Source organism: Microcaecilia unicolor, chromosome 3, assembly GCF_901765095.1.
Source record: "Microcaecilia unicolor chromosome 3, aMicUni1.1, whole genome shotgun sequence".
In the NCBI taxonomy this organism is placed as follows: domain Eukaryota; kingdom Metazoa; phylum Chordata; class Amphibia; order Gymnophiona; family Siphonopidae; genus Microcaecilia; species Microcaecilia unicolor.
Genome location: NC_044033.1, coordinates 30,337,932 through 30,362,633, shown reverse-complemented (window position 1 = coordinate 30,362,633; position 24,702 = coordinate 30,337,932). Strand labels below are relative to the sequence as shown.

Here is a 24,702-nt window from a genome sequence, read left to right as displayed (position 1 = left end):
TCAATCTTGGAGGACTGTTGTGCTGTCACCTGTGCCTGAGTCAGGACTGCTTCTGAAAGAATTTTTATATCTTGAGAGTTTTCTTTTAACATACTTTGCATGGAGGAGTGAGTGTTATATACCATGTCCCACAGTGACTCAAGTGTCACAATAGAGGGCTTACTTATTCCAGCTGTTGGCATAAGGGAGTGTGGTGGGGTCTCGGTTCGGGAAAGTCTATTAACAATAGCTTGAGGTAATACCTTTGAAGCCAAATCGGCTGATAACGTGAAGTCCGAGGTCCCACTCAAAAACGCCTCTGTCCTCCCCTCTGGCAGCTCCGAATTCACCACTTCTGGACTGTCTGGACTTCGGCGAGTAGTTCACTTCCTGGTTGTGGAGGTTCCCTGCGGTTCTCGGGGCTTAGGGAAACCCCGTCTCCGCTCCCTATCGACGCCGTCACGTCGACAGTGGCAGAGGGAGTCGAAGTACATAGAGGTCCCGGCGGCGTCCTGGGGAACTGTAGAGTTGTTTGCCTCAGAGCCGGCGAAGGTCCAGGAACCGAGGGAAGCTCCCTCACCTTCCCCCTCCGTTTTCCCATCGCGAACGACGGAACGAGGAAGCCACAAAAGGCTACAATTCACAGCGTCCTCCAGGAGCTCACACAGGTGCGTGTATGTAAAGCGCCATCTTGGAATCTGCACATATGAATTTATCTTCTTGGGCAGACTGGATGGACCATGCAGGTCTTTTTCTGCCGTCATCTACTATGTTTACTATATTTACTATATATATAAAATGGTTCTTTGGTGTTGCCATTTTCATGTAAATCAGAACCAGATAGATTTACAAAGCACGAATCAAGTTCATAGAGAATTAAAGGTGTGTAATATCCTTATAAAAAATCTTGTGTGTATAAGCAGCTTGTAAAAGTATCAAGTGTTGGAAATAATTCAACTGATTAAACATTTCTACTAGAAGAAATTGGGAAGAAACAAACAGTTCATCAGCACATAAGATACATACTAGGTTTGTGCACAGGAAAGATATTTGATTCATTTCATTTTCAGACAGCAAATGATTTTGTTTCCATAAAGTAAGCAGGGCAAGCAATTTGGAAGAGTGGAGGGGGGATGGGAGAACAGAGTTCCATCCATTTTCAAAGAAATGTGCTCAAATCTTGCAGAGAACAGGGGCGTAGCTACGGGTGGGCCTGGGCCCACCCAATTTCAGTCCAGGCCCGCCCAGCGCCAGCGCCAGCTCCCATTGCCGGCCACTGCTGGTTTTCCTGATGAGCAGCAGGGCCGGCGCTACAAAAAGAAGAAGCGCTCAGCTGAGCTGACTGAGCTGAGCGCCAACGCGTCGCTAAGGACGAGAAAAAAATGTTTTTTAAAAAATGCGGCACCGCAGGCAGCCTCGAAGCATTGGCTGCTGGCTCTGCAGGCTCCTCCCGTCTCTTACATCACTGCCCCTGTAGCGAAGCAGGGGCAGTGACGTAAGAGACGGAAGGAGCTTGCAGAGCCAGCAGCCAATACTTCGAGGCTGCGTGCAGTGCCGCGTTTTTTAAAAAAAACATTTTTTCTCGTCGGGTTAGCGTTGGTGCTCAGCTCAGTCAGCTGAGCGCTTCTTCTTTTTGTAGCGCCGGCCCTGCTGCTCATCAGGAAAAGCAGCAGTGGCCGGCAATGGGAGCTGGGGCTGGTGGGCCTGAATGTGGGAGAGGGAAAATGGATGGCAGGATGGGGAGAAAGAGGGAAAATGGAACGATGGGGAGAGAAAGAGGGAAAACAGATGGGAGGATGGCAGAGAAAGAGGGAAAACAGAAGGATGGGGAGAGAAAGAGGGAATACAGATGGGAGGATGGCAGAGAAAGAGGGAAAACGGAAGGATGGGGAGAGAAAGAGGGAAAACAGATGGGAGGATGGCAGAGAAAGAGGGGAGATGGATGAAAGGATGCAGAGAAAAAGGGGAGAGATTGGCAGGATGTGGAGAAAGAAGGGACACTAAACAGAAAAGGGTAGAGAGATAGACACTGGTTAGAAGGAGGGAGAGAGACATTAGATGGAAGGATCAGGAGAGAGGGTAGATGGGTGGAAGGATGGGGAGAGAAAGAGGGAAGACGCTGGATGGAAGGGTAGGGAGAAAGAGGTGACACTGGATGGAAGGATGCAGAAAGAAAGAGGGGAGACTATTGGAAGGATGGGGAGAGAGAGGGGAGACACTGGAAGGATGGGGAGAGAAAGAGGAGAGCTGCTGCATGGAAAGGGGGAGTAGTGAAAGATTGGAGAATAAGAGGAAGGGGCATGGGGAGAACAAGGGTGAGAAAAAGATGAAAAGCCATAAGTAGATGAAGGAAATTAAAGAATGGATAGTAAGAATGAATTAAATCTGGACACAGAGAGAGGCAGAAAAATATTGAAGAAAGCAAAGAAAAAGGAGAGAAAAATGACAAATGGCCAGGAAACCCTGGCAGAAGAGTTAAGCGAAAACGAAGGAAAGCAGAATCTAGAGACTGGGAGCAACACAATGAGAAAAAGTAAATGGCCATACAACAAAGGTAAAGAAAATAATGTTATTTTTAATTTAGGATAAAGTAATATGGTGTTAATAAAGTTTCAGAGACCAATACTTCCTTCCTTAGGTCAGGAGAGGATACCGTAACAGCATTATACTGACCTGAGGCAGGTGGTTTTGGCTTCTGAAAGCTCACTGAAAAGGATTAGGCTATTAAATAAATTGTCTGAAATCTGATGCACTGAAAAGCAGCACTTTACCCTGTGTGACAAATGCATCTGAGTGTGACTACATTTTGCTGGGGGGGGGGGGGGGGGGGGGGTTAGAGAGAAAATTTTATGCCCACCCACTTTGGGTTCAGGCCCACCCAAAATTGGCAGTCTGGCTACGCCACTGGCAGAGAGGCATCTGTAACAGGCACAACAGCACCAGAAGAAAGGCAGAGGGGATTAACAGTGGAATGAAAGCTCCAAGCCATTGTAAAGCAGTATAAACGGTGAAATAAAGGCCTCAAGGTACTGGGAGAGGGGGAAAACAAAACCAACACTGGCAGAGTGCACCAAGGCAATGGAAGAGAGGTAAAATGGTACCCACAATGGCTGGAAGACCTCAAGGCAGAGGGAGGAGGGCAAAGCAGTAGTGACATTGGCTAATAGACCACAGAACACCAGGAGGGGATCAACTGGCACCAGAATTGGATGTAAGACCCCAAGGCAGTGGGAAAGGGACAGAACAGCATCAGTAAGAACATAAAAATAGGCATACTGGGTTAGACCAATGGTCCATCTAACCCAATATCCTGCTTTCAGCAGCGGCCAATTCAGGTCACAAGTACATGGCAGAAACCCAAATAGTAGCAACATACTATGCTACCAATCCCAGGACAGGCAGTGACTTCCCCCATGTCTATCTCAATAGCAGACTGTAGACTTTTCCTCCAGGAACTTGTTCATAACTTTTTTAAACCCAGATACGCTAAGACCTGTTACCAGCAATGAATTCCAGAGCTTAGCTATTCTTTGAGTGAAAAAATATTTCTTCCTATTTGTTTTGATTAGCAATTTTATGTTTGAGTTCTTTCAGTACCCTGAGTGTATACCATCTGGTCCAGGTGATTTATCGCTCTTTAACTTGTTGATTTGACTCAATACGTCTTCCAGATTCACTTAGATTTCTTTCAGTTCCTCTGCATCCGTCACCTTTGAAAACCATTCTGGTATAGGTACATCTCTTACATCGTTCTCTGTAAAGTTCAAAGCAAAGAATTCATTCAGTTTCTCTGCTATGACCTTATCCTTCCTGAGTGCCTCTTTTACTCCTTCATGATCCAACGGTCTCATGGATTCCTTCACAGGCTTTCTGCTTCTGATGTACCTGAAAAGGTGTTACTATGAGTTTTTGTCTCTGCGGCAAGCTTTTCTTCGTATTCTGTTGTAGAATTCTTTATCAATGCTTTGCATCTAGCTTGCCAGTGCTTATGTTGCTTCTTATTTTCTTCATTCTGATCCTTTTTTTCCATTCTTTGAAGGATGTTCTTTTGGCTCTAATAGCCTCTTTCACTTCATCTTTTAACCATGCAGGCTGTCATTTTTTATTCTTTCCACCTTTGTTAATACGTGGGATACATCTGGTTTAGACTTCCAAAATGGTATTTTTAAACAACGTCCATGCCTGATTTAAAGTCCTAACCTTTGCGGCTGATCCTTTTAGCTTCTTTTTAACCATTTTCTTCATTTTATCTTAGTTGCCCTTTCAAAAATTAAATGCTGCTATGGTAGATTTCCTTACAGGCTCATTTTCGAAAGAGAACTACGTCCATCTTTCAACATAAATCCCAAAGCCAATCTCTATTGAAAAGATTTGCAAAATTGTAACACGGAGCTCAGTTCACACGTTGACCTCCTATTGCCCATTGAATATTCATATCAGATGTCACAACAGGTTTGGCCAGCTCATTTTTCTGAGACTTTATGAAGATTAGAATCCAACTCTGGCAAGAATGTTGGAACTACTGCGGTTGCTCATAGAGATTTCTAAGAATAAGAAAGCTCTGGATATCACATCTGTTTTTATAACATCAAGATGGTATCACCTATAGGTGTGAATGGTGAATTGCTGTCTTCTGAGTTACAAGTGAGCAACCTCCTATTATTGCAAGTATGCAGTACTTTAACTGTGAAAGCAAGGAAGCATTTACTTCCTTGCTGCAACTTAGTTATGCTTTGTTTGTCCTGCTTATTGAGACCCCCTTTTACTAAGGCACACTTACGTTTTTAGCGCGTGCTAAAATTGGGTGCATGCTAAAAGTGGGCATCTCTAATGTTTAGCGGGCACCCAATTTTAGTGCGCGCTAAAAACGTGAGCACGCTTTAGTAAAAGACCCCTTTATTTTACTGTGGGGCTTATTTTCAAAACAGTTAAACTTAGAGTTCCATAGGTTACTATGAAACTTTGTAAACTCTAAGTGCTTTGAAAATACGCCTCTTTGTCTGTTTGGACTTTAGACAAGTCTAAGTCTCTTTTTATCAGTGATCTTGAAAAGAGAAAGCCGATAGACTAATGCAAAGGGTGAAAGCAAGATAGAACCACACCTATGTGGGTCTTTGATTCTCAGGAATATTCATAGAAGTCCTACACAGAGTGTTTTGACTCTGCAGCTTTAATTGCTTTTATTTCTCAGGCAGCTTCAATAAAATTGAATATCATCAAATGTTTGAATTTTCACAAAAATCTGAATTCTAGCCCTGTAACTTGCATGCTGATATGGTGTGCTGTACTGTTGTGAACGACGGGAGATGCTTCTATAGAGAATACGTACAATGTGGCATGCTTCAGTGTGATAAATAATGTGAAGTTATATGCTGCTTTGGATTATTATTGTTTTTAAAGATGCCTTAGTTAAATAAAAAAAAAACCTGTTAAAATTCAAAGAATGTATTCAATCATTGTTTGCTTAAATGGACCAATCAACATAGTTTTGGTTGCATATCAGTAAGATCAAATTACTTAATGGACTATATCCCAGGTTTAAAGATCCTTTCCCACAATTTCATAACAAGTAAGAAGAAGTTTTGGATAATATTTATTGAATTAGATATTGGTGATTTTGTGGTATAAATGAGATGCAGCACAGTTTTACTGTACATACGTTTCAGGCTTGTGCTTAATTCAAACATTTATTTGTATACACTACTGTATCTAATATATGTTGTGTATTTTTCTTGATTTCCAACAAATTATCTTTTATTCCTAAGACACATTGCTGGACTGAATGCAACTAGAGCAAAAAATATTATTGAGTGGCGAGAGAAGAATGGGCCGTTTATAAACAGAAACCAGCTAAAGAGTGTCAAAGGACTGGGCCCAAAAACCTTTCAGCAGTGTGCTGGCTTCATCAGATTTAACCAGGAATACATAAGAAACTTTTGCAGGTATTTATATAAATATGCAAAATAAACTCATGGAACTCTTATGCAATGTCATGCAGTTCTCTCATGTAATACTAGAAAAGCTTGTTTTCTCTTTTTGGCTAACCTTGCTCTTTAAAATAATAATTAAAAAAGAAAAAAAAACCTTACTTAGCAGTCTTTCTAGTTAGATTTTTGTTACTTTATAGAAAATATGAAAGTGCTACACCCCTTCGAGAAAAGCTACACTGGCTCCCACTGAAAGAACGCATCACGTTCAAAATACGTTCCCTAGTTCATAAAATCATTCACGGAGACGCCCCAGCCTACATGTCAGACCTGATAGACTTGCCACCCAGGACTGCTAGAAAATCATCCCGCACATTCCTTAATCTTCACTACCCCAACTGCAAAGGTCTAAAGTATAAACTAACCCATGCGTCAACCTTTTCCTACCTAAGCACACAATTCTGGAATGCGCTGCTGCGCAACTTAAAAACGATCTATGAGCTAACTAACTTCCGCAAACTACTGAAAACCCATCTCTTTAACAAGGTATACCACAAAGACCAACAAATGTGAACTCTTCCACATTTACCCAGAATTGTCTTATGATTTCTGCTTGTTATACTACTATGTTGTTTTAATATCACCATGTAACCCAAGATCCTTCTGTAATACTACATGTCTATTTCTTATGTATTTCCACTATTCACGATATATTGTAAGCCACATTGAGCCTGCAAAGAGGTGGGAAAATGTGGGATACAAATGCAATAAATAAATAAAATAGCTATCTTTTATTCCTGTAATTATTCTGTGGCTATTAAAAAAATCCTGCCCAAATTTCAGCCTGTATTATACAATAGCTTTAGAAAAAAGAACCTTGGTAATAGGGCTGAGCTCTGGTAGTTCGGTTTCTCAGCAGGGATCTCTGGCTGCAAAATTGAAACATGTAGAGGGGCATTTTCAATAAAACGTCTAAGTCCAATTTTGGATGTTTTGCTTAAAAAAATGTCTGTCTTTTTGGTTCAACAATTGCCTTTTTCTAAACGTTTTGTGCTCAGTGCATTTTTCTTTTGGGACCATTTTGGAAAATAAAACGTGCAAGAGAAAAACACCCCAAAACCAGCCATTGGGGATATCTGAGGGCCATCAGACATCTCAGCAGAGCAGTGGGGCAGCCAAGGGGGGCACTGCAGTGGACTTCACATAAAAGTTTCCAGGTACACGTTTCACCATAACCCCCTTATATTTATTTATTTATTTATTTATTATATTTATATCCCGCTCTTTCCCGCTCATCGCAGGCTCAATGCGGCTTACATAGTAACAAGAGAATGCAATCTGTAGTATCTGAATCAACAAAGGAGGTATGTGGTAGGACAAATGAACAAGGATAAATGGGATAAAAGAGGTATGAGAGAAAGGAAGTGGAGCGATGAAGACGAGGTAGGCGAAGAACATGGTGAGGCCTCCAGGAGCAGAAAAATACCTACTATACCTCACTGTACACCACTGCAATAGCTCTCAAGCTTGCAGGTGTCACTTATATGTAGGTATAGTAGGTACTTAGTGTTTTTTGGAGGACTTGCACGTTCCACCACAAGTGTACCAGTTAGGGTGGGGTATGGGCCTGGGTCCCCTTCTCTACAGTCCACTGCACTGACCTCTAGGCTACTCCTGGGATCTGCTTGCTGCTCTAATAGGAATGGCCATCATATCTGAAGCTGTCATAAAGCCTGGAATATACTGTCACTGTCCCATCTTAAGGGGCTGGGAAGGGGTCAGTGACCACTGGAAGAGTAAGGGGGGCTATGTCTTAATCCCTCTAGTGGTAATTTGGTCATTTAAGGCACCTTTTGGCCACTTAGTCGCGAATGAAAAAGGTCTAGCCAGAAACATCTTAATTTTGGCCCTAGATATTTTCATTTTGTTCCATTATTGCAGAAAAAGTCTACCTTTTGGTGCCGCCCAGGTCCCACCCAAAACGTGCCCTGTTAAAATTTGGACAAACTGAGAAGCAAAAAAGTTGAAAATTGGGGTATTGAAAATCGCAACTTGGACATTTTTCTCTCAAAAGCTTCCTTCTGCCACCTTACAACATTTTTTTGGATTTTTTTTTTTTTGTTTTGAAAATTAGCCCCATAACTCAATACCATTTTGTTTCAGTAATATTTTAAGGGTCCAAGCAAAATTTTCACTTATAATCTCTACCCCTCACCTCTTAGCTTGCTCTTTTTACATAATTATCCCAGTACACATAGAGAGCAATTCTGTAACTGGGCACCCACATTTATGCACCCCTTGTGCATATTAATGGACAGAATACTAGCATTTTTTAATGTATTTGTATTTATTTGATATACCGCCTTTGAAAAGCCATATCAAATCAGTTTACAGTACTTTGCTGACCTGAACATGTATACCCTGGAGGAAAGGAGGAACAGGGGCAATATGATACAGACGTTCAAATATTTGAAAGGTATTAATCCGCAAACAAATCTTTTCCGAAGATGGGAAGGCGGTAGAACGAGAGGACATGAAATGAGATTGAAGGGGGGCAGACTCAGAAAAGATGTCAGGAAGTATTTTTTCACGGAGAGGGTGGTGGATGCTTGGAATGCCCACCCGCGGGAGGTGGTGGCGATGAAAACAGTAACGGAATTCAAACATGCGTGGGATGTGCATAAAGGCATCCTATGCAGAAGGAATGGATCCTCAGAAGCTTAGCTACAATTGGGTGGCAGAGCAGGTGGGGGAAGAGGGGTTGGTGGTTGGGAGGCGAGGATAGGGGAGGGCAGACTTTTTTATACGGTCTGTGCCAGAGCCGGTGATGGAAGGCAGGACAGGTGGTTGGGAGGCAGGAAAAACTGCTGGGCAGACTTATACGGTCTGTGCCCTGAGAAAGACAGGTACAAATCAAGGTAAGGTATACACATGAGTTTATCTTGGGCAGACTGGATGGACCGTGCAGGTCTTTTTCTGCCGTCATCTACTATGTTACTATGTAAAACTGAACATAAAAGTTATGCTAAAACAAACAACAATCATATTTTAAAAGTAAAAAGGTAAAACAAGGGAAGGGGGTGATGGTTGCACAACAATAACTATACAGTAGACAATGAATTACGGTACACGTGTATATTTACCCATAAAATTACACCCACCTTAAGTAATAAATTTTAATTATATTGTTCCTGAGGTTGTCTAGCCTTCCTCTGTTCCCACTTCCTTGTGTATGATTTCTTGTCCCGTGGGACTTTTTTTTGTTCAGTTATCTTTTGGTTTTCGCTCATCCTCTGCCCAGACTCCGTTCATATGTACGCCCACCTTCAAATTACACACCATTGCATTTAGGTAGCACAGCACAAAGAAGCATAAGGGGCCCCAAGAATTGGTGTCGGAACTGTTTTTATTAAAGGACCCGACACGGGCAGTGTTTCAGTGAAGTACCTGCGTCAGGGGTCAGCAAGGTCATTGTTCCACCACAAGAGAATTTGTTCAGCTTAATCATATAGAAATAAAATCACCCAGCATATGTACAACGACACGTCTGGAGATTTTACTTGGCATGTGTCAAATCAACGAGTGAACAGAGCAAGCCAGCGGTACCAATATATGTGCTCGTTGATTTGACATGTACCAGGTAAAATCTCCAGACATGACGTAGTATATATGCTGGATGATTATTTCTACCTGATTGAGTTTGAAGTTATTCTCTCATAGTGGAACAATGAACCCACTGACCCTTTATGCAGGCACTTTGCTGAAACACTGCCTGTGTCAGGTCCTTTAATAAAAACTGTTCCTGCACCAATGGGCTTCTTTCTGCTGTGCTCTGTCCAGTGCGCTTTTGATTCCTTCTCTCTTGTACCCCAGCTTTCCCACTCATGGCAGGCTCAATGCGGCTTACATATTATATACAGGTACTTATTTGTACCTGGGGCAATGAAGGGTTAAGTGACTTGCCCAGAGTCACAAGGATCTGCCTGTGCCTGCAGTGGGAATCGAACCCAATTCCCCAGGACCAAAGTCCACCACTCTAACCACTAGGCCACTCCTTTCATTTAGGTACCATTTTATAGAATAGTGCATAGCAAGAATATTGGCATTTATACACTTATGTGCCCTCATACACACGTATATGCCGGTATTCTGGCCATTTATGTGTGTTTTTTTGGCACCTTCTTTATAGAATTACCCCCAGAGTAAGTATGGTTTGAGAAATATGCCCTTATTTTTTTGTAACATTCCTATAGTGGTTTTCATTATGTCTAAATGAAGTTTGATTAAAAACAATGAGGCATTTCAGTAAATATAATAGCTTTAATATGTAAAGTCGGATGTTTTCTGGTTTGATACGGTCTCTTATTTCAGCCTTATCCTTGAGGACGACACCTTATTTGGTAGTTTGTATCTTAAATTATGTGTTATTGTTACAAAGGTACCATTTTTGCCAAGCTACTTAATTGGGTTCCTTTTAAATAGTTTTATTTTTGGTCAGCTTTCAGGCTGTTTCTTTGCACTTAAATACAATTTCTGAAAATCGTGTATGGCATTATCTCATCCTCTTATGAGACGAAGTCAGCCAACTAATATATCTTTGTTTAACGGACATTTTTTCTGGATTGAGCAGCTTGCAGTACTGATCACTTTCTATGTGTGTGGGCACACACGTTAGGATCATTCATCTACCAAGAACTGTATATATTTCATTTTTTTGACAGCAGTCAGCAATGTGAACTGAAAGCAGAAGGTCAGGCACAGAGGACGGGTATTACAACTAAAGCAGGTGTTGAGGTCAAGAAAAAGGATAAATCAGCAGCAAATGTTAAACAACAACCAAACCCTTTGGACCAAACCTGTATCCACCCGGAGTCATATGATATTGCAAAAAGGTAAGACTTCAGTCAAGGTGGTTAGAATACAAATAGATTTCATACTTAGTTTTTAATATAGAAAACAATCAAAGTTTCATGTATATTTTGTGCCTGTTAAAACTCTAATGGGGAAATTCTGTAACTTGGGGCCTTGATATAGGTACCACAATGGGGCATGCTTAGTGCCAATTCTAGAATGGCACTTCGGTGCATCTAAGCTGTTATATGGTAGAAGTCCAAAAATCCAGACTGCTCGGAGATTGAGCCAGTCCAGACTTTTTGATTTTCTGGGTTCTCAGGCAGGTTTTTCTGGCTTCTTTCCCCCCACTCCCAGCCCTGCCTTTTCACTCTTTCTCTATCCCGAAGTCCTGAAGTCTTCACAATCCAGCGTCCCTTTTGATGCAATTTCCTGTCTTTTGAAGGGGTGGTACAGGTCAGAAGGAAACGGCCCGGTTTATTCTGCCGCTGGACTGCGAAGACTTCAGGACTTCAGGTTAGAGAGGGAGAAGCTGTACTGTGTGGGAGGGAGGGATGAGTCCAGATTCTCAGGCGGTCAGCAAGAAGATTTGAAGGGTCTGGATTCTCGGGTTTTCCAGATTTCTGGACTTCTACTGTATAATACTAGCATAAAGGCTACTTGTTGCGTCAAACCTTCAGTATGCCCACCTACAGCAGGTCAGTGGCTGGTATAAGTTGGCACGCCTAGGTGCATCATGCAATGTGCACTACTGATAGCATTCTTAGTTGGACATGTATGGTGACACGCCCATTGCCCTCCCATATTCCACTCATGTGTACGTCCCCCTGCAGTCATGTGCTAAGCAAATTTACTGTGTATTTTATAGAATAGTGCCTAGCACTTACCCAAGTAGATGCCAATTATTAGTACCAATGATGCTTATAGGTACTAGTAATCCATCACCTACGCATATACAGCTTGCAGAATTGCCCTTTAATTGATTATTGAGTGGTTCTAAATGTTTTTTGAAAAACAAAATACTGTCTTCAAGTTTTAATTTGTGTGTTTATTGACTTGCTCAGAAATTACCAAACCTGTGGCTCTTCACTAAATACAATCTGTGTAAAATACAAAGAACCTGATTTTGAGCTTGTGGAGTCATCATGTTAATTTAAGTGCCAACAGTGGAGCTTAAATTAAAAAATTTTTAGGTATCAGGCACTAAACATATACACTGTGTGGTTACCATGCCAGCACTATCCATTTAGCTTAGGTCTGCTATTCAGCAGTCAAGTTGGTGAAGGATATGATAGATGATGAAGTAGGACGAGCAAAATCTTTTTGGGGAGGTGTATACCAAATAAGGAATTTTATTGTTTACTTGTAGGCCCAACATTATGTATGTAGTTTGGGTATGGGCAAACAACACGTGAACAGAATTGGAGGGAGCCTTCTGATAAAGAGATGATGTGTGTGAGTCAGGCTGGTATCTTGTCTTAAGTTACATACATAACCTCAAAAGTCCACATTTCACCAACTTACAACAAACCCTTCTCTCATTAAACATATAACTATCTAACAGTTCCCATCTACATTTCTTAGCAGCACGTAATTGTATACCTGTGCTCAAGTACTCTCTCATATCCTCTGAACATATTAACCCAATTCCACCACAAATGTACGTTAATCTCACAATGGTTTACAATCAGTTAAATAGCTATAACAATCATAAAATCAAAAAGACACCGTGTAGCCTTACACATACTATTAGGTAGAAGCAAAGACTTCCATGTGACCAACTTAAGTGATAAAGTAATATCAGCTTCAAGTTGCAATCCTCCCAAAAAGCCTGCAGATTAGGGCGCTCATAAATAAGATGAAACAAATTCCAGTTGTTCATTTACAAGAACAACAAAGATCATCTTCAGTACGTCTACATTTCTTAGATTTAACAGGACTCCATAAAGACTGATGGTATAGAAAAAAGAAAGCATCTGAGTTATGGATTCAGATATTGTTGATCGTAGACCATGCAACCAAATAAAAATACATGCCACTGCTGATCCATCAACACACCCTGCACCTCAAATTCCCAAACTTTCCGAGTACTCACACAAACATTTTTGGTCTGAGTCTGACAACATTTATAAATAGCCGATAATACTCCCTTTGATAACATGAACTTGTCAAACAAGGTGGGTAGCCACCATCGGTCAGCTAGATTCCCGAGATCCAACTTTGAATGATGCAGTGTATTTTACAACTGCATCCAGGGATAGAACTGATTCTCTGGAAGTCCAAACTTCATCCTTAAGGTTTGAAAGGACTTGTATCTCCCATCCTGCACCTGCTGCCATACAAGCCAAATTTGCCTATACTGCCAGACAGGCCAATTGACTGGCTTCTTAGCTGTTAAAAATTCTATTATTGTTCCAAATGTGAGTCTGGCATCTTGTGTTAAGTTTTTTAGCACATCATGGTTGACTGGGGGGGGTGTCCCTGTTGGCATAGAGATGGAGCCGTGACCTGGGGCAGGTGATTGGGACTGAGTGAATATAATCTGAAAACACAAAGGAAGGAGAAAATCAAAAATCTCACGGACTTGTGGAAAACAACCAAAAAGTGAGGAAAAAGACGAAGATTTCTAGAAGTTCAAGGACCTTTGTTACAAGTTCAACACATTTGCTACCTGACACAGCTGTGTTTCTGCATGTAAGCCTGCCTCAGGGGTCAACAACCTGTGAGTATGTGTTGATATGAATGCGAGTAACCAATGTTGGAAGAATGTGGTCCAATATAAGCGTCTGCTTTCTGCAGTTTGATCTTAGTGGTCATGTCTGTACTTGGTTCCAGGGTCTCATTGGGGGGATTGGCTCCATGTTTAAGGTTCTGCTGTGTTCAGCGGAATAGTTCTTGAGAGTGGCTGGTCTTCTGCTGCTGGACTCAGGTTCTTGGCTGGTTAAGCTGCCTCTTGGCAGCTGTGGTACTCAACTCATTTTTACCAGGAAGGGGGCATCCTGTAGAATTTTAAGAGCTCAACATTTCATCCCGGGTTCGTTTTTGGCCTGTGTGGCCCAGTCTCCTATAGTGACCATTCCAGGTTCCAGTTGGCAGCAACATGGCCTCCTACCTTTCTCAGGGCAAGCAGTGGAGACAGATTTTTTTTCTAACAGCTAGGACAGCTAGTAGTCCACTTCTGTGCTTACATTCTTTTTATTGGTTTTCTCCAATCAGATGGGCTTGCTGGTATAGTACCCTGGCACTGTTTTGCCATGTGGCTTCTCTTGCACAAGAGTACCTTGTATACACCTAGCATTTCTTACAGACCTTCAGGGTTGCAGAAAAGCTTTTGGTCATACAACTGGCTAGGAGTGGGCTTCGAGATCCAGTGGTTACTGGTTTATGACCCACTGCTGGTTCATGTTCCACTGCAGCTTGTCTTCCTTAGTGCTCTATGGTGCATCCCATGTCTTTTGCTACTCTTTCCGGCTCTAGCTCTTAGCCACGCTGGTTCGCTCCTATACACAGACCTGTCAGCTGGTTGTAGGACCCAGCCTCGCCATCTTTTTGACACTCTCTCCAAGCAGATAGCTCGGGCTTCGCCCATGTCAAGTTTGGCACGCTCCCTACTGGGTTAGTTTTTTTTGTTCTGAGCGGATCCAGACCAGTTGATGCCGGACCTGGAGAATGCAAGACTCAGAATCAGAGGTTGGATAAGGCCAAGCCTCTCGCTGCCTTTAAATTCCCTCTCTTTTGTGTCAGGCGGCCTCGTGCTTCAGGCTTGACACATTCAATGTTCAGGGTTCTCCCATCTCCTGGGACTCCGCTGTTCTCCCTGTCAGGAAGGCTTCCAACTCCAGATCTTCCAGGAGCTTCTACATCTCCCAGTGATAGAGCTCAGTTCGCTCCATGGATCTCATAATGGCAGGACACCTTTCCAGGTTCCTTGAGGAGTTGGCCAACATTTTTACGGACCAATGGCTTTTGGTCATCTAAAGCAGCATTTCATTCTGAAGTTCTCCCATGTCACTGAAGATTTTTCTTGGAATCTCCGGGTTCGCTTCAGCCCTATTTCTGGCTGTTCCAACCTAGGAAGCTGTCCCTGGGTGCTGCTGGGACACAGGAGGTTTTTACCTGTTAAGTTGTTATTTCCAGGGGAAAGAACTTGCTTACGCCTGGCGTTACTTTTACATAAGTCGACTGGGTGTTAATAGTTCTCCATTTCATCGGGGGAGCATTGCAGTCTGTACTACTTTCAGTATAGCAGGAGCTTCTCTAATCTCCCTGGATCTCCTTTCCACCAGATGATTTCTGGTATTGCCCCCCCCCCCCCATCTCCCCCCTACAGAAAATCCAATATCATCCCATCTCCCCTCCTAAATGACAGAAATAAGCATATAAATAAACACAAACTCCCCACCATCTTACACAGAATAAGCCTGCAAAAAAGGAGCCCACAACTCCTCCCATTTGTGCAAAGTGTTTTTCTTTACTGCAGTTAAACGTTCCATTTCACGAGTATACCAGACTGTGGTAACCCATTGAACCAAAGAGGGCACAGTACGTTGCTTCCAGCGCTTTGCTAAATTGAGTCGGGCAGCATGAAGAGCCTGCCTAACCAATAAGGACTGCATACGAGTTAGACCTGCAGGTTTTTGGCCCAGTAAAAAGACAACTGAACGCAGTTGTACTGGATGAGCAAGCCACACATGTACCCAGAACTGTACTGCTTTCCACTAGACCTGAGCCTTAGTACAGGTCCACCAGATATGTCCCTTCGTGCCCAGCTTAGGGTTACCATATGGCTCCAGAAAAAGGAGGACGGATTGAGCCAGCCGGGTTTTACTTCCATTGCTTTCAATGGAAAGCAATGGAAGTAAAACCCGGCTGGCTCAATCCGTCCTCCTTTTTCTGGAGCCATATGGTAACCCTAGCCCAGCTCTGCACAGCCCCTCCAACAGTTTGGCGAAGTACCTGCAAAAATATGATGCAATCTTACTGGAGTAAGATACCAGCGATAAAAAAAACCTATATGCCTCACCAAGGAGTTTGATCCTATCAGCTATTTAGTTTTGTGCAAACTTGAGGTGGCCATGTGCGATGGTACCAGTCCAGGAACCATCACACTTGTATGCTACACTGGTGTGGAAAGCTCTTGAGCATCTGAGAGCCCTGGAATGTATCTCATGGGCTGAGGTCTATCAATAATGTCATCCATATGTGAGGAGTTCTGTCTTGCTGCCTTCAGGGAACACCTGCTACAGGTAAGTACTTTGTTTTATCGCTTTTTCATTTAATAGCCCAACTGACTCTGACAGGTTTCTTCTTTTTTTTGATGCACTTTTTTATTATTAGATTGCCTCTTTGGCAAACCTTTCCTCAACTTCTTTCTTGGTTTGTCTTATTAATATTTTATATTGAATTTGCAAGTGCTTATGGTCTTCTTTTTTTTCCATTTTTGAAAGTATGCCTTTTTTTCTTTCAGTACACTTGTTCACAGCACTGTTTAACCATTCTGGCTGACATTTGTTCTTTCAAGCTTTTTAACTTGAGGAATATATTTGCTTAAAACAGCTTAAATCATTTATTTTGTTCTGTCTGTTCCTGCTTACCATGTTCGTGTTCGATTCCCAAGTGTATGAATCCCATGGCAGTTTTACTGTAGTACGTCTTAAGATTTGATAAGTTGGGAACAAACTTTATTTCCACGGAGGTCATTTTGTACCCTTAAAAGTAACTAGCAGAGTATATGTAATGCTAATGTTTGCTAAGACAGCTGGTAAAAGCAAGCTTAAGAGGTGATCAATTCTATCATCAGTCCATGACTGAAATTGGACTCTGCCTGTCCGCTTGAGAAAACACAATCTCCCATCATAAACTAGATGTTACCTATTTATTATGTCAAGTAATTTGCAGTACATTTTCATTACTTAAGCTGTATTTGAGTTTATTTGCATTGCAGCTAGCAGATTAAAGAGTTCATGTACTTCCTTTTCATTTTCTGTTTGGTATATTCTTGTTTTTGCAATATGTTTGATGGCATGCAAATTAAATTATAAAGCAAATTTGCATCGGATGTTAAGGTAGGAATTGGGATGTTCACAGTGCCCTCTAGTATTTTACAAAAGGATCTAATGAACACAAAGCCTCTTGTAAATTACACTGTACACTTGTAAATTACTTCACGGGCTCCCTATCCATTTTCGCATTCAATTCAAACTTCTCTTACTGACCTATAAGTGCATTCACTCTGCCGCTCCCCAGTACCTCTCCACTCTTGTCTCTCCCTCCCCCCCCCCCTCCTCGGATACTCCGCTCTGTAGATAAATCTCTCTTGTCTGTCCCCTTCTCCTCTACTGCTAATTCCAGACTCCGTTCCTTTTATCTCGCTGCACCTCACACCTGGAATGGACTTCCCTAGCCTGTACGTCTAGCCCCGTCTTTGGCCGTTTTCAAGTCCAGGCTAAAAGCCCACCTATTTGACACTGCTTTTGACTCCTAACCTTTACTCACTTGCCCTGTACCCCACCTCTTTAATTCCCTTGCCTCTTAATTGTTCTGTCTGTTTGCCTGTCTTATTTAGATTGTGAGCTCCTTGAGCAGGGAGGGACTGTCTTTTCGTGTATGGTGTACAGCGCTGCGTATGCCTTGTAGCGCTATAGAAGTGATAAGTAGTAGTAGTAATGTAGAAGCCTGCCCTTGCAGATCAGCAACGCGGCCGCGCAGGCTTCTGTTTCTGTGAGTCTGACGTCCTGCACATACGTGCAGGACATCAGACTCACAGAAACAGAAACCTGAGCGGCCGCATTGCTGATCTGCAAGGGCAGGCTTCTACATGGAATGTTGCTAGTGGAGGAGTAGCCTAGTGGTTAGTGCAGTGGAACATGGGATGTTGTTACTATTTGAGATTCTGGAATGTTGCTATTACTTGAGATTCTACATGGAATGTTGCTACTATGGGAGATTCTGTTGCTACTATTTAAGATTCTACATGGAATGCTGCTATTCCACTAGCAACATTCCATATTTAGATTGTGAGCTGTTTGAGCAGGGACTGTCTTTTCATGTATGGTGTACAGCGCTGCATATGCCTATAGAAGTGATAAGTAGTAGTAGTACATATAAGGATGCCAGCAATTTACATGTATGCTTGCTGGCACATACAGCAGGAGCAGCAGCTTCAAGGACTTACATATGCAAGAGCAAAGTAGCATCATTTGGCAGCTTCCATGTATAACTGCCAGTGCTTATATTGGGAAAAACTGATTTTCGCTACTTCCAAGCATAAGAGCCAGCAATTGTACATAAAAGAGCCATATTCTGGACACTTAAATGTGTAAGTACAGCCTATTATTTTTTTATTTTTTTTTATTTATTGCATTTGTATCCCACATTTTCCCACCTATTTGCGGGCTCAGTGTGGCTTACAATAAGACTTGAATAATAGAAATACATTTGTTACGACCAGGTTATGGATTACATTGAACAGAGTTGTGCGAGACCTTCGAATATCATTGGGAGTATAACAATGGGACATCAACATAGAAACATTAGAAGGAGACAATGGGAAAAAGGGCATTATTAAACACCTAGACATATAGTGTACATAGTTCCGTGAATAAATGTATGATTGACTGGATAAAGGGATGATGGATCAGAAGTGGATGTGTGTTGCATTGGTGAACAGTGAGTGTGGTCTCTATGTGTTTTGGCTCTTTCCGTAAGTTTGTTCAAACAGGTGAGTCTTCAGTAGTTTACGGAAGGAGGCTTGTTCGTTAATCATTCTTAGGTTGCGCGGTAATGTATTCCAAGACTTCGTGCTCTTGTAGGAAAAGGTTGACGCGTGTATCGTGTTGTACTTCAAGCCCTTGCAAGTTGGGTAGTGAAGGTTGAGGTGAGTTCGGGATGATCTTTTGGCGTTTCTGGGTGGTAGGTCTATTAAATCAGACATGTACGCTGGGGCTTCACCGTAAATGATCTTATGGACTAATGTGCAAATTTTAAAAGTAACGCGGTCCTTGAGTGGAAGCCAATGTAGTTTCTCTCGTAGTGGTTTTGCCCTTTCGTATTTAGGTTTTCCGAAGATGAGCCTGGCTGCTGTGTTCTGGGCTGTTAAGCAGCAAAGCCCCCAAATGTATGTTTTGAAGACAAAACTCTACCAGGAGCTTAAGAAATATTATGCCTTCAATCACTTGTTTCAAGCTCTGGCCAAACTGTACACTTTGCAAAACTTTTTGTGTACATCACAGGAGGTACAAATACTGGTGGGAAAGCTTTTGGAACTATACATGAAGTCCCATCGGAAAATGGTAAATACATATATAATTTTTTTAACACACCCCCTTTAATTTTATTCCTTCCTGTTTCTATCCACATGTAAATAACATTTTTAAACCACTAGTCCACCTGTATGCAATCCACAAATGTAAATACCACTGTTTTTTATTTATTTATTTATTTATTTATTAAATTTTCCTTACATTTATGTAAAACAAAACATAAGATGAGATTAAAGAAACATACATTCTATTGGAAATAAAAATTCAGGCAAAATGTCAATTATATTAGTCCACATAATGTGATCCAAGAACAAGGTACTTAAATTAACAAAACTAAAACAGTTTGTTATCACATTCTATTGCAAAGGGAAGGGCAAGAATCCAAAACGGGGCAGCCGATAATGCGTACAATTCAAGGCTAACAGCACATCACTCTTTACTAACTATAAGTTCCAATAATTTCCCTGGTTCAAAAAAAATATAATTTGTGGATTCTAAAGAGACATAACATTTACAAGGAAATTTAAGTATAAAGGTCCCACCTAATTGGAGGACCCTTGCTTTCAATAATAAAAATTCTTTTCTTCTTTTTTGTGTCTCTCGAGAAAAATCAGGAAAAACTTGAATTTTTGAACCAAGAAAAGGTGTAGAGATATGACGAAAAAAAAGTCTAAATATATTGTTTCGGTCCAATTCTAATGCAAAAGACACTAGCAGCGTTGTCCTTTCCGTGATAACCTCCACTGAATTCTCCAAAAATTGTGTTAAATCTAAATCAGTCTGGGGAGGTTGTAGATTAGAAACTCCAGCACCCGAAATATATATTACCCTAGTCAGAGGGGGAAAAGCTTCTGAGGGTAACCCCAGAACTTCAATAAAATATCTTTTTAACATTTCTTTGGCTGGAGTCAAAGGAGACTTGGGAAAGTTCAAAAAACGAAGATTGTTCCTCCTCAGTTGGTTCTCTATATAGTCAATTTTCTTCCTTTGTATAGTATTGTCTTTAATAACAGCCAACATAGAATTTTTAGTGGATGTTACCTGGGTTTCAAGGACATCAATCCTAGTCGTCTGTTCAGAAATCTTACCCGAAAGTTCAGAGTGGGCCTGAGAAAGTTTCCTCACATCTCCTCGAAGACTTTCAGCAACTTGCAGTAACGTGCTGTTCAGACCCCGAATCGCCTCCCAAATGGAGTCCATTGTCACAATTGCTGGTTTTACAATCTCACCGATACAAACGGAGGGCTCGTTCTGAAATCGCTCGGGCAGTGAGGCTCGCGGCATCAGTCCCGTTAGCGAGGATGTTTCCAACGGAGACGAGGTCGCTATGGGGTCTCCACTACTAACCGCAGGGGCTACACTTCCGGAAGCTCCCGCGGGTTGCCTCTCCATAGCCAACATATCCCCTCCGGGTCTCGGGGGTGTTGCGGTTGGAGGGGGACTAAAAGTCACTCCCTCTACGCTGAGGTCCGAGATCTCCGTCGGGCCCCTCGAAGCACCGATTTGGATTCTCTGTGGCAATAGTCCCGACTCCTCCAGCGTCGTCTGTCGGGTGGAAAGGGCTTTAACCAAGCCTGTGGAGCCAGGTATATTGGTTTTACCCTTTCTCTTCCCCATAGTTTGTAAAGGAAATTCTCACTCGCGGTTAATTATAGAGAGTCAGGAGCTGCTGCTCATACGTCCTTCCTTATCGCCATCTTGGATCCTCTTAAATACCACTGTTTGCATGTGGGTATGCCACACAAGGCTTCTAACATGACCTTCCAAAGCTAAAAATATAACATGCTTTATTGTATCAGAGTTAGGGATGGTAATTGTCAAAGCTGTTTCCATGAATATAGCTGTTTCCACTGAAATAGGCTTTAAAGAAAATGTGTGGCTAAATTTTTATGCATAGAGCCTCAGTATGCATATGTTTACCTAGACTGAGAGTATGCGCTAAATGCCATGTGGCCCATAGGTATAAAATGGGGTGTGCAGCATTTAGTGTGTGCTAATAGTACATACTAAGTCTTAGTAAAAGGGCCTCAAAACCACTCGAATGCCTTGCTGGGCTGCAGAACATGAACCTGAAGTAATTGTACGTTATTTAAAAGATGACCAAAACTCAGGAAGGCAATTCAAGAAATACCAGGGGGGGAGGGGAAAAACAATTTAGATTGTCAGAGAAAAAAGCTGTTGGACCTACCTTTTAAGTTTGAGCATAATTATGTTTATACGTCAAAGGGTTAACATCAAACTAAAATAATCATTCATTTTAGAGTTTAGAAAAATAGAGTGTACATTTTTCTCCGCTGCTAAAGGTATTTATTTACTTTTATTTATTTTTTTTTTTGTTACATTTGTACCCCGCGCTTTCCCACTCATGGCAGGCTCAATGTGGCTTACATGGGGCAATGGAGGGTTAAGTGATTTGCCCAGAGTCACAAGGAGCTGCCTGTGCCTGAAGTGGGAATCGAACTCAGTTCCTCAGTTCCCCAGGACCAAAGTCCACCACCCTAACCACTAGGTCACTCCTCCACTGTTGCTACTATTTGTGCTATTCCACTAGCAACATTCCATGTAGAAGTCGGCCCTTGTAGATCACCAATGTGGCCGCGCAGGCTTCTGCTTCTGTGAGTCTGATGTCCTGCACGTACGTGCAGGACGTGAGACTCACAGAAACAGAAGCCTGCGCAGCCTTCTACATGGAATGTTGCTAGTGGAATAGCAACATTCCATGTAGAATGTCCAATAGTAGCAACATTCCATGTAGAATGTCCAATAGTATCTATTTTATTTTTGTTAGATTTGTACCCTGCGCTTTCCCACTCATGGCAGGCTCAATGCGGCTTACATGGGGCAATGGAGGGTTTAGTGATTTGCCCAGAGTCACAAGGAGTTGCCTGTGCCTGAAGTGGGAATTGAACTCAGTTCCTCAGTTCCCCAGGACCAAAGTCCACTGCCCTAACCACTAGGCCACTCCTCCACTGTTGCTACAATTTGAGATTCTACATGGAATGTTGCTATTCCAACATTCCATGTAGAAGTCGACCCTTGCAGATCACCAATGTAGCCGCGCAGGCTTCTGCTTCTGTGAGTCTGACGTCCTGCACGTACGTGCAGGACGTGAGACTCACAGAAACAGAAGCCTGCGCAGCCTTCTACATGGAATGTTGCTAGTGGAATAGCAACATTCCATGTAGAATGTCCAATAGTAGCAACATTCCATGTAGAATCTCCAATAGTATCTATTTTATTTTTGTTACATTTGTACCCTGCGCTTTCCCACTCATGGCAGGCTCAATGCGGCTTACATGGGGCAATGGATGGTTAAGTGACTTGCCCAGAGTCACAAGGTATTACTCAACATGTTTCTGAAAATACTGCAAGTTACAATGATTTGCTATATATAATGTATCTCTTGTTCACTCATTGTAGAGGATGTTTAAAGTACAGTAGGACACCAATTATCCGAACTCCAATTGTTCTTTATTTTTTACATTTTTTTTATTATAATCTCTGTATTATAGTTCTCACATTATGACCTTTCTTTGTTTTTGAAAATTAATGTTAAAAAGTTTTTTTGATAAACGTATGATACCTGCTGAATGTTCATAATAATTCAGAGTAATTCTAAAATGTGTATTGAAATATGGCCATAAAACATAGTTGGTAATTAAGCAATTTAAATGTCAATACCTTGTTGCTTCAGTATAATCTACATACTGTTGTTGATTCAGAGTAAATACCACTCTTTTTGAAAGTAACTAGTCCAAGTGATATGCTGTGGTCATTGTCTCCACATTTTCATTTGTGACTTGTGAATGTACATGTGTGAATGATAGTTCATTTAGGGTCTGCTTAGCGAACACGAGCTCTGTCATTTAGAACATTGAATCAGGAAGCTTGTTTCACAGGGATTGTCATGCTGCATCTGCCATGTCAGTCAAAATATAGACAGCTGTTGCTTGTCACTTGTGGTGTTCTAATGTGCCATTGTCCATCCATCAACACTATAACAGTAGCTCTCTCGTCATCTGGGTTGGGAAAGCCCCTACTGTGAGACACAGGGGGTCTTTTAGAAATAAGTTGAAATATTTGTTGTCGTTGGGCAGGGCCGTGCCTAGGGTCTCTGGCGCCCCCCTGCAGACTATCAGTTGGCGCCCCCCCCCCCCCCCCGGTGAAAATGATCACGCCCCCCCCCCCCCCCCCCGGTGAAAATGATCGCTCACCACTTGCTACACTGACAGGAATTGTCAGCAATATTCTTAGAAACAAATTGCTATACATTGCAAAATAAGATAGCAGATGTAAATTCTCAAAGTAGACCTATTCCAAACGCTAAAATGAAAATAAAATGATTTTTTTCTACCTTTGTTGTCTGGTGACTTTCTTTTTCCGATCATGCTGGCCAGTATCTGAGTCTGCTGCTATCTGTCCTCTTAACTCCATTTCCAGGGCTTCCTTTCCATTTATTTCTTTACTTTTCTCCTTTCTTCTTCATTTCTTGCTCTATATCCATTTCTCCTCTCTCCCTGGGTCCTGCCCTCCCATCCATGTCCATTCTTGTCCCTCTCTGCCCTTCCCTCCTCCATCCATAGCCAGCAATCCTCCTCTCTCCCCTCCATTTCCAGCAAATTGTCCTCTCCCTGGGCCCCCATGTCCATCCTTGTCCCTCTCTGCCCTTCCCTCCTCCATCCATAGCCAGCAATCCTCCTCTCTCTCCCCTCCCTTCCATTTCCAGCAAATTGTCTTCTCCCTTCATGCGATTCGCGAACCGCTTCTTAGCACTGCTTAAAAAAAAAAAAATTACACGTCAGCAGGAACAGGCTGCTTCAGCCAATCCCAGGGGCCTTCCTTCAGGGTGTTCCGCCCCTGAGGGCTGAAGGAAGGCTCCTGGGATTGGCTGAAGCAGCCTGTTCCTGCTGACGTGTAAATTTTTTTTAAAGCAGTGCTAAGCGGCAGCGCGGTTCGCAAATCGCGTGAAGTGGGGGGTGGGACGACGCGACGGCAACGAAGAGGTCGCAGCAGCATCAGCATAGGCGGTCGGTGGCCCAACTGTTTGGGGAGGCTAAAGGGGGCGGGGTTATGGGTGGTACCAGGGGGCGGGGCTTACATCCATAACTGTCCGACAACACACAGGAAAAATAAATAAAAGTAAAATAGTCACAATTAATACCTTTAACAATTCAACATCAGATCCTCCAAAATATTATAAAACTATGTCTGATGTTATGACAAACTAAAATGAATTTAAAGTGTTGATGTCACCTTAGTACGGCCAATACACAATCTTTCCACTGCAAAACACTATACACAAACTTGTGCAAAAACACACTCAGAAACTTACCAAATCATAACAGCACTAATTCCAAGGACAGGACGAGCTACAATCTTATGCGTGGAAAAGCAGCACTGTAATTACACCAGGCTCTAAAACACCAATACACCACCTAGTGAAAAAACCAAAACCAAAAGGGCTGCAAATAATACACGCTAGCAGAATACTGCACCTTGATCACACATGAAAAACACATGACAACAGATATGACAAAAGGAACTAGAAATCAAAAGATATGAAGGCAAAATTATGAATTGGAAAATTACCTCAAGAAGTCAGACTTGGCATGCAGCAATACTAGAGAAATTGAAACATACGTGCAAAATATCACAGATGCACATTTCCAAAAGCTGACATATTC

General features: G+C 42.1%; 1 protein-coding gene across 3 annotated transcripts in view; it reads left to right on the top strand.

Annotated features, from left to right (window-relative positions):
- SRBD1 (S1 RNA binding domain 1) overlaps window positions 1–24,702 on the top strand; it is a 283,827-nt gene that overhangs the window by 244,351 nt on the left and 14,774 nt on the right. For 2 of the 3 annotated variants that reach the window (XM_030195807.1, XM_030195806.1), the window contains 2 exons: window positions 5,745–5,921; window positions 10,628–10,798. In XM_030195807.1, coding sequence (XP_030051667.1) covers window positions 5,745–5,921; window positions 10,628–10,798 — 348 coding nt within the window. The remainder of the gene's footprint in view (window positions 1–5,744; window positions 5,922–10,627; window positions 10,799–24,702) is intronic. The other variant, XM_030195808.1, reaches the window with a different exon arrangement.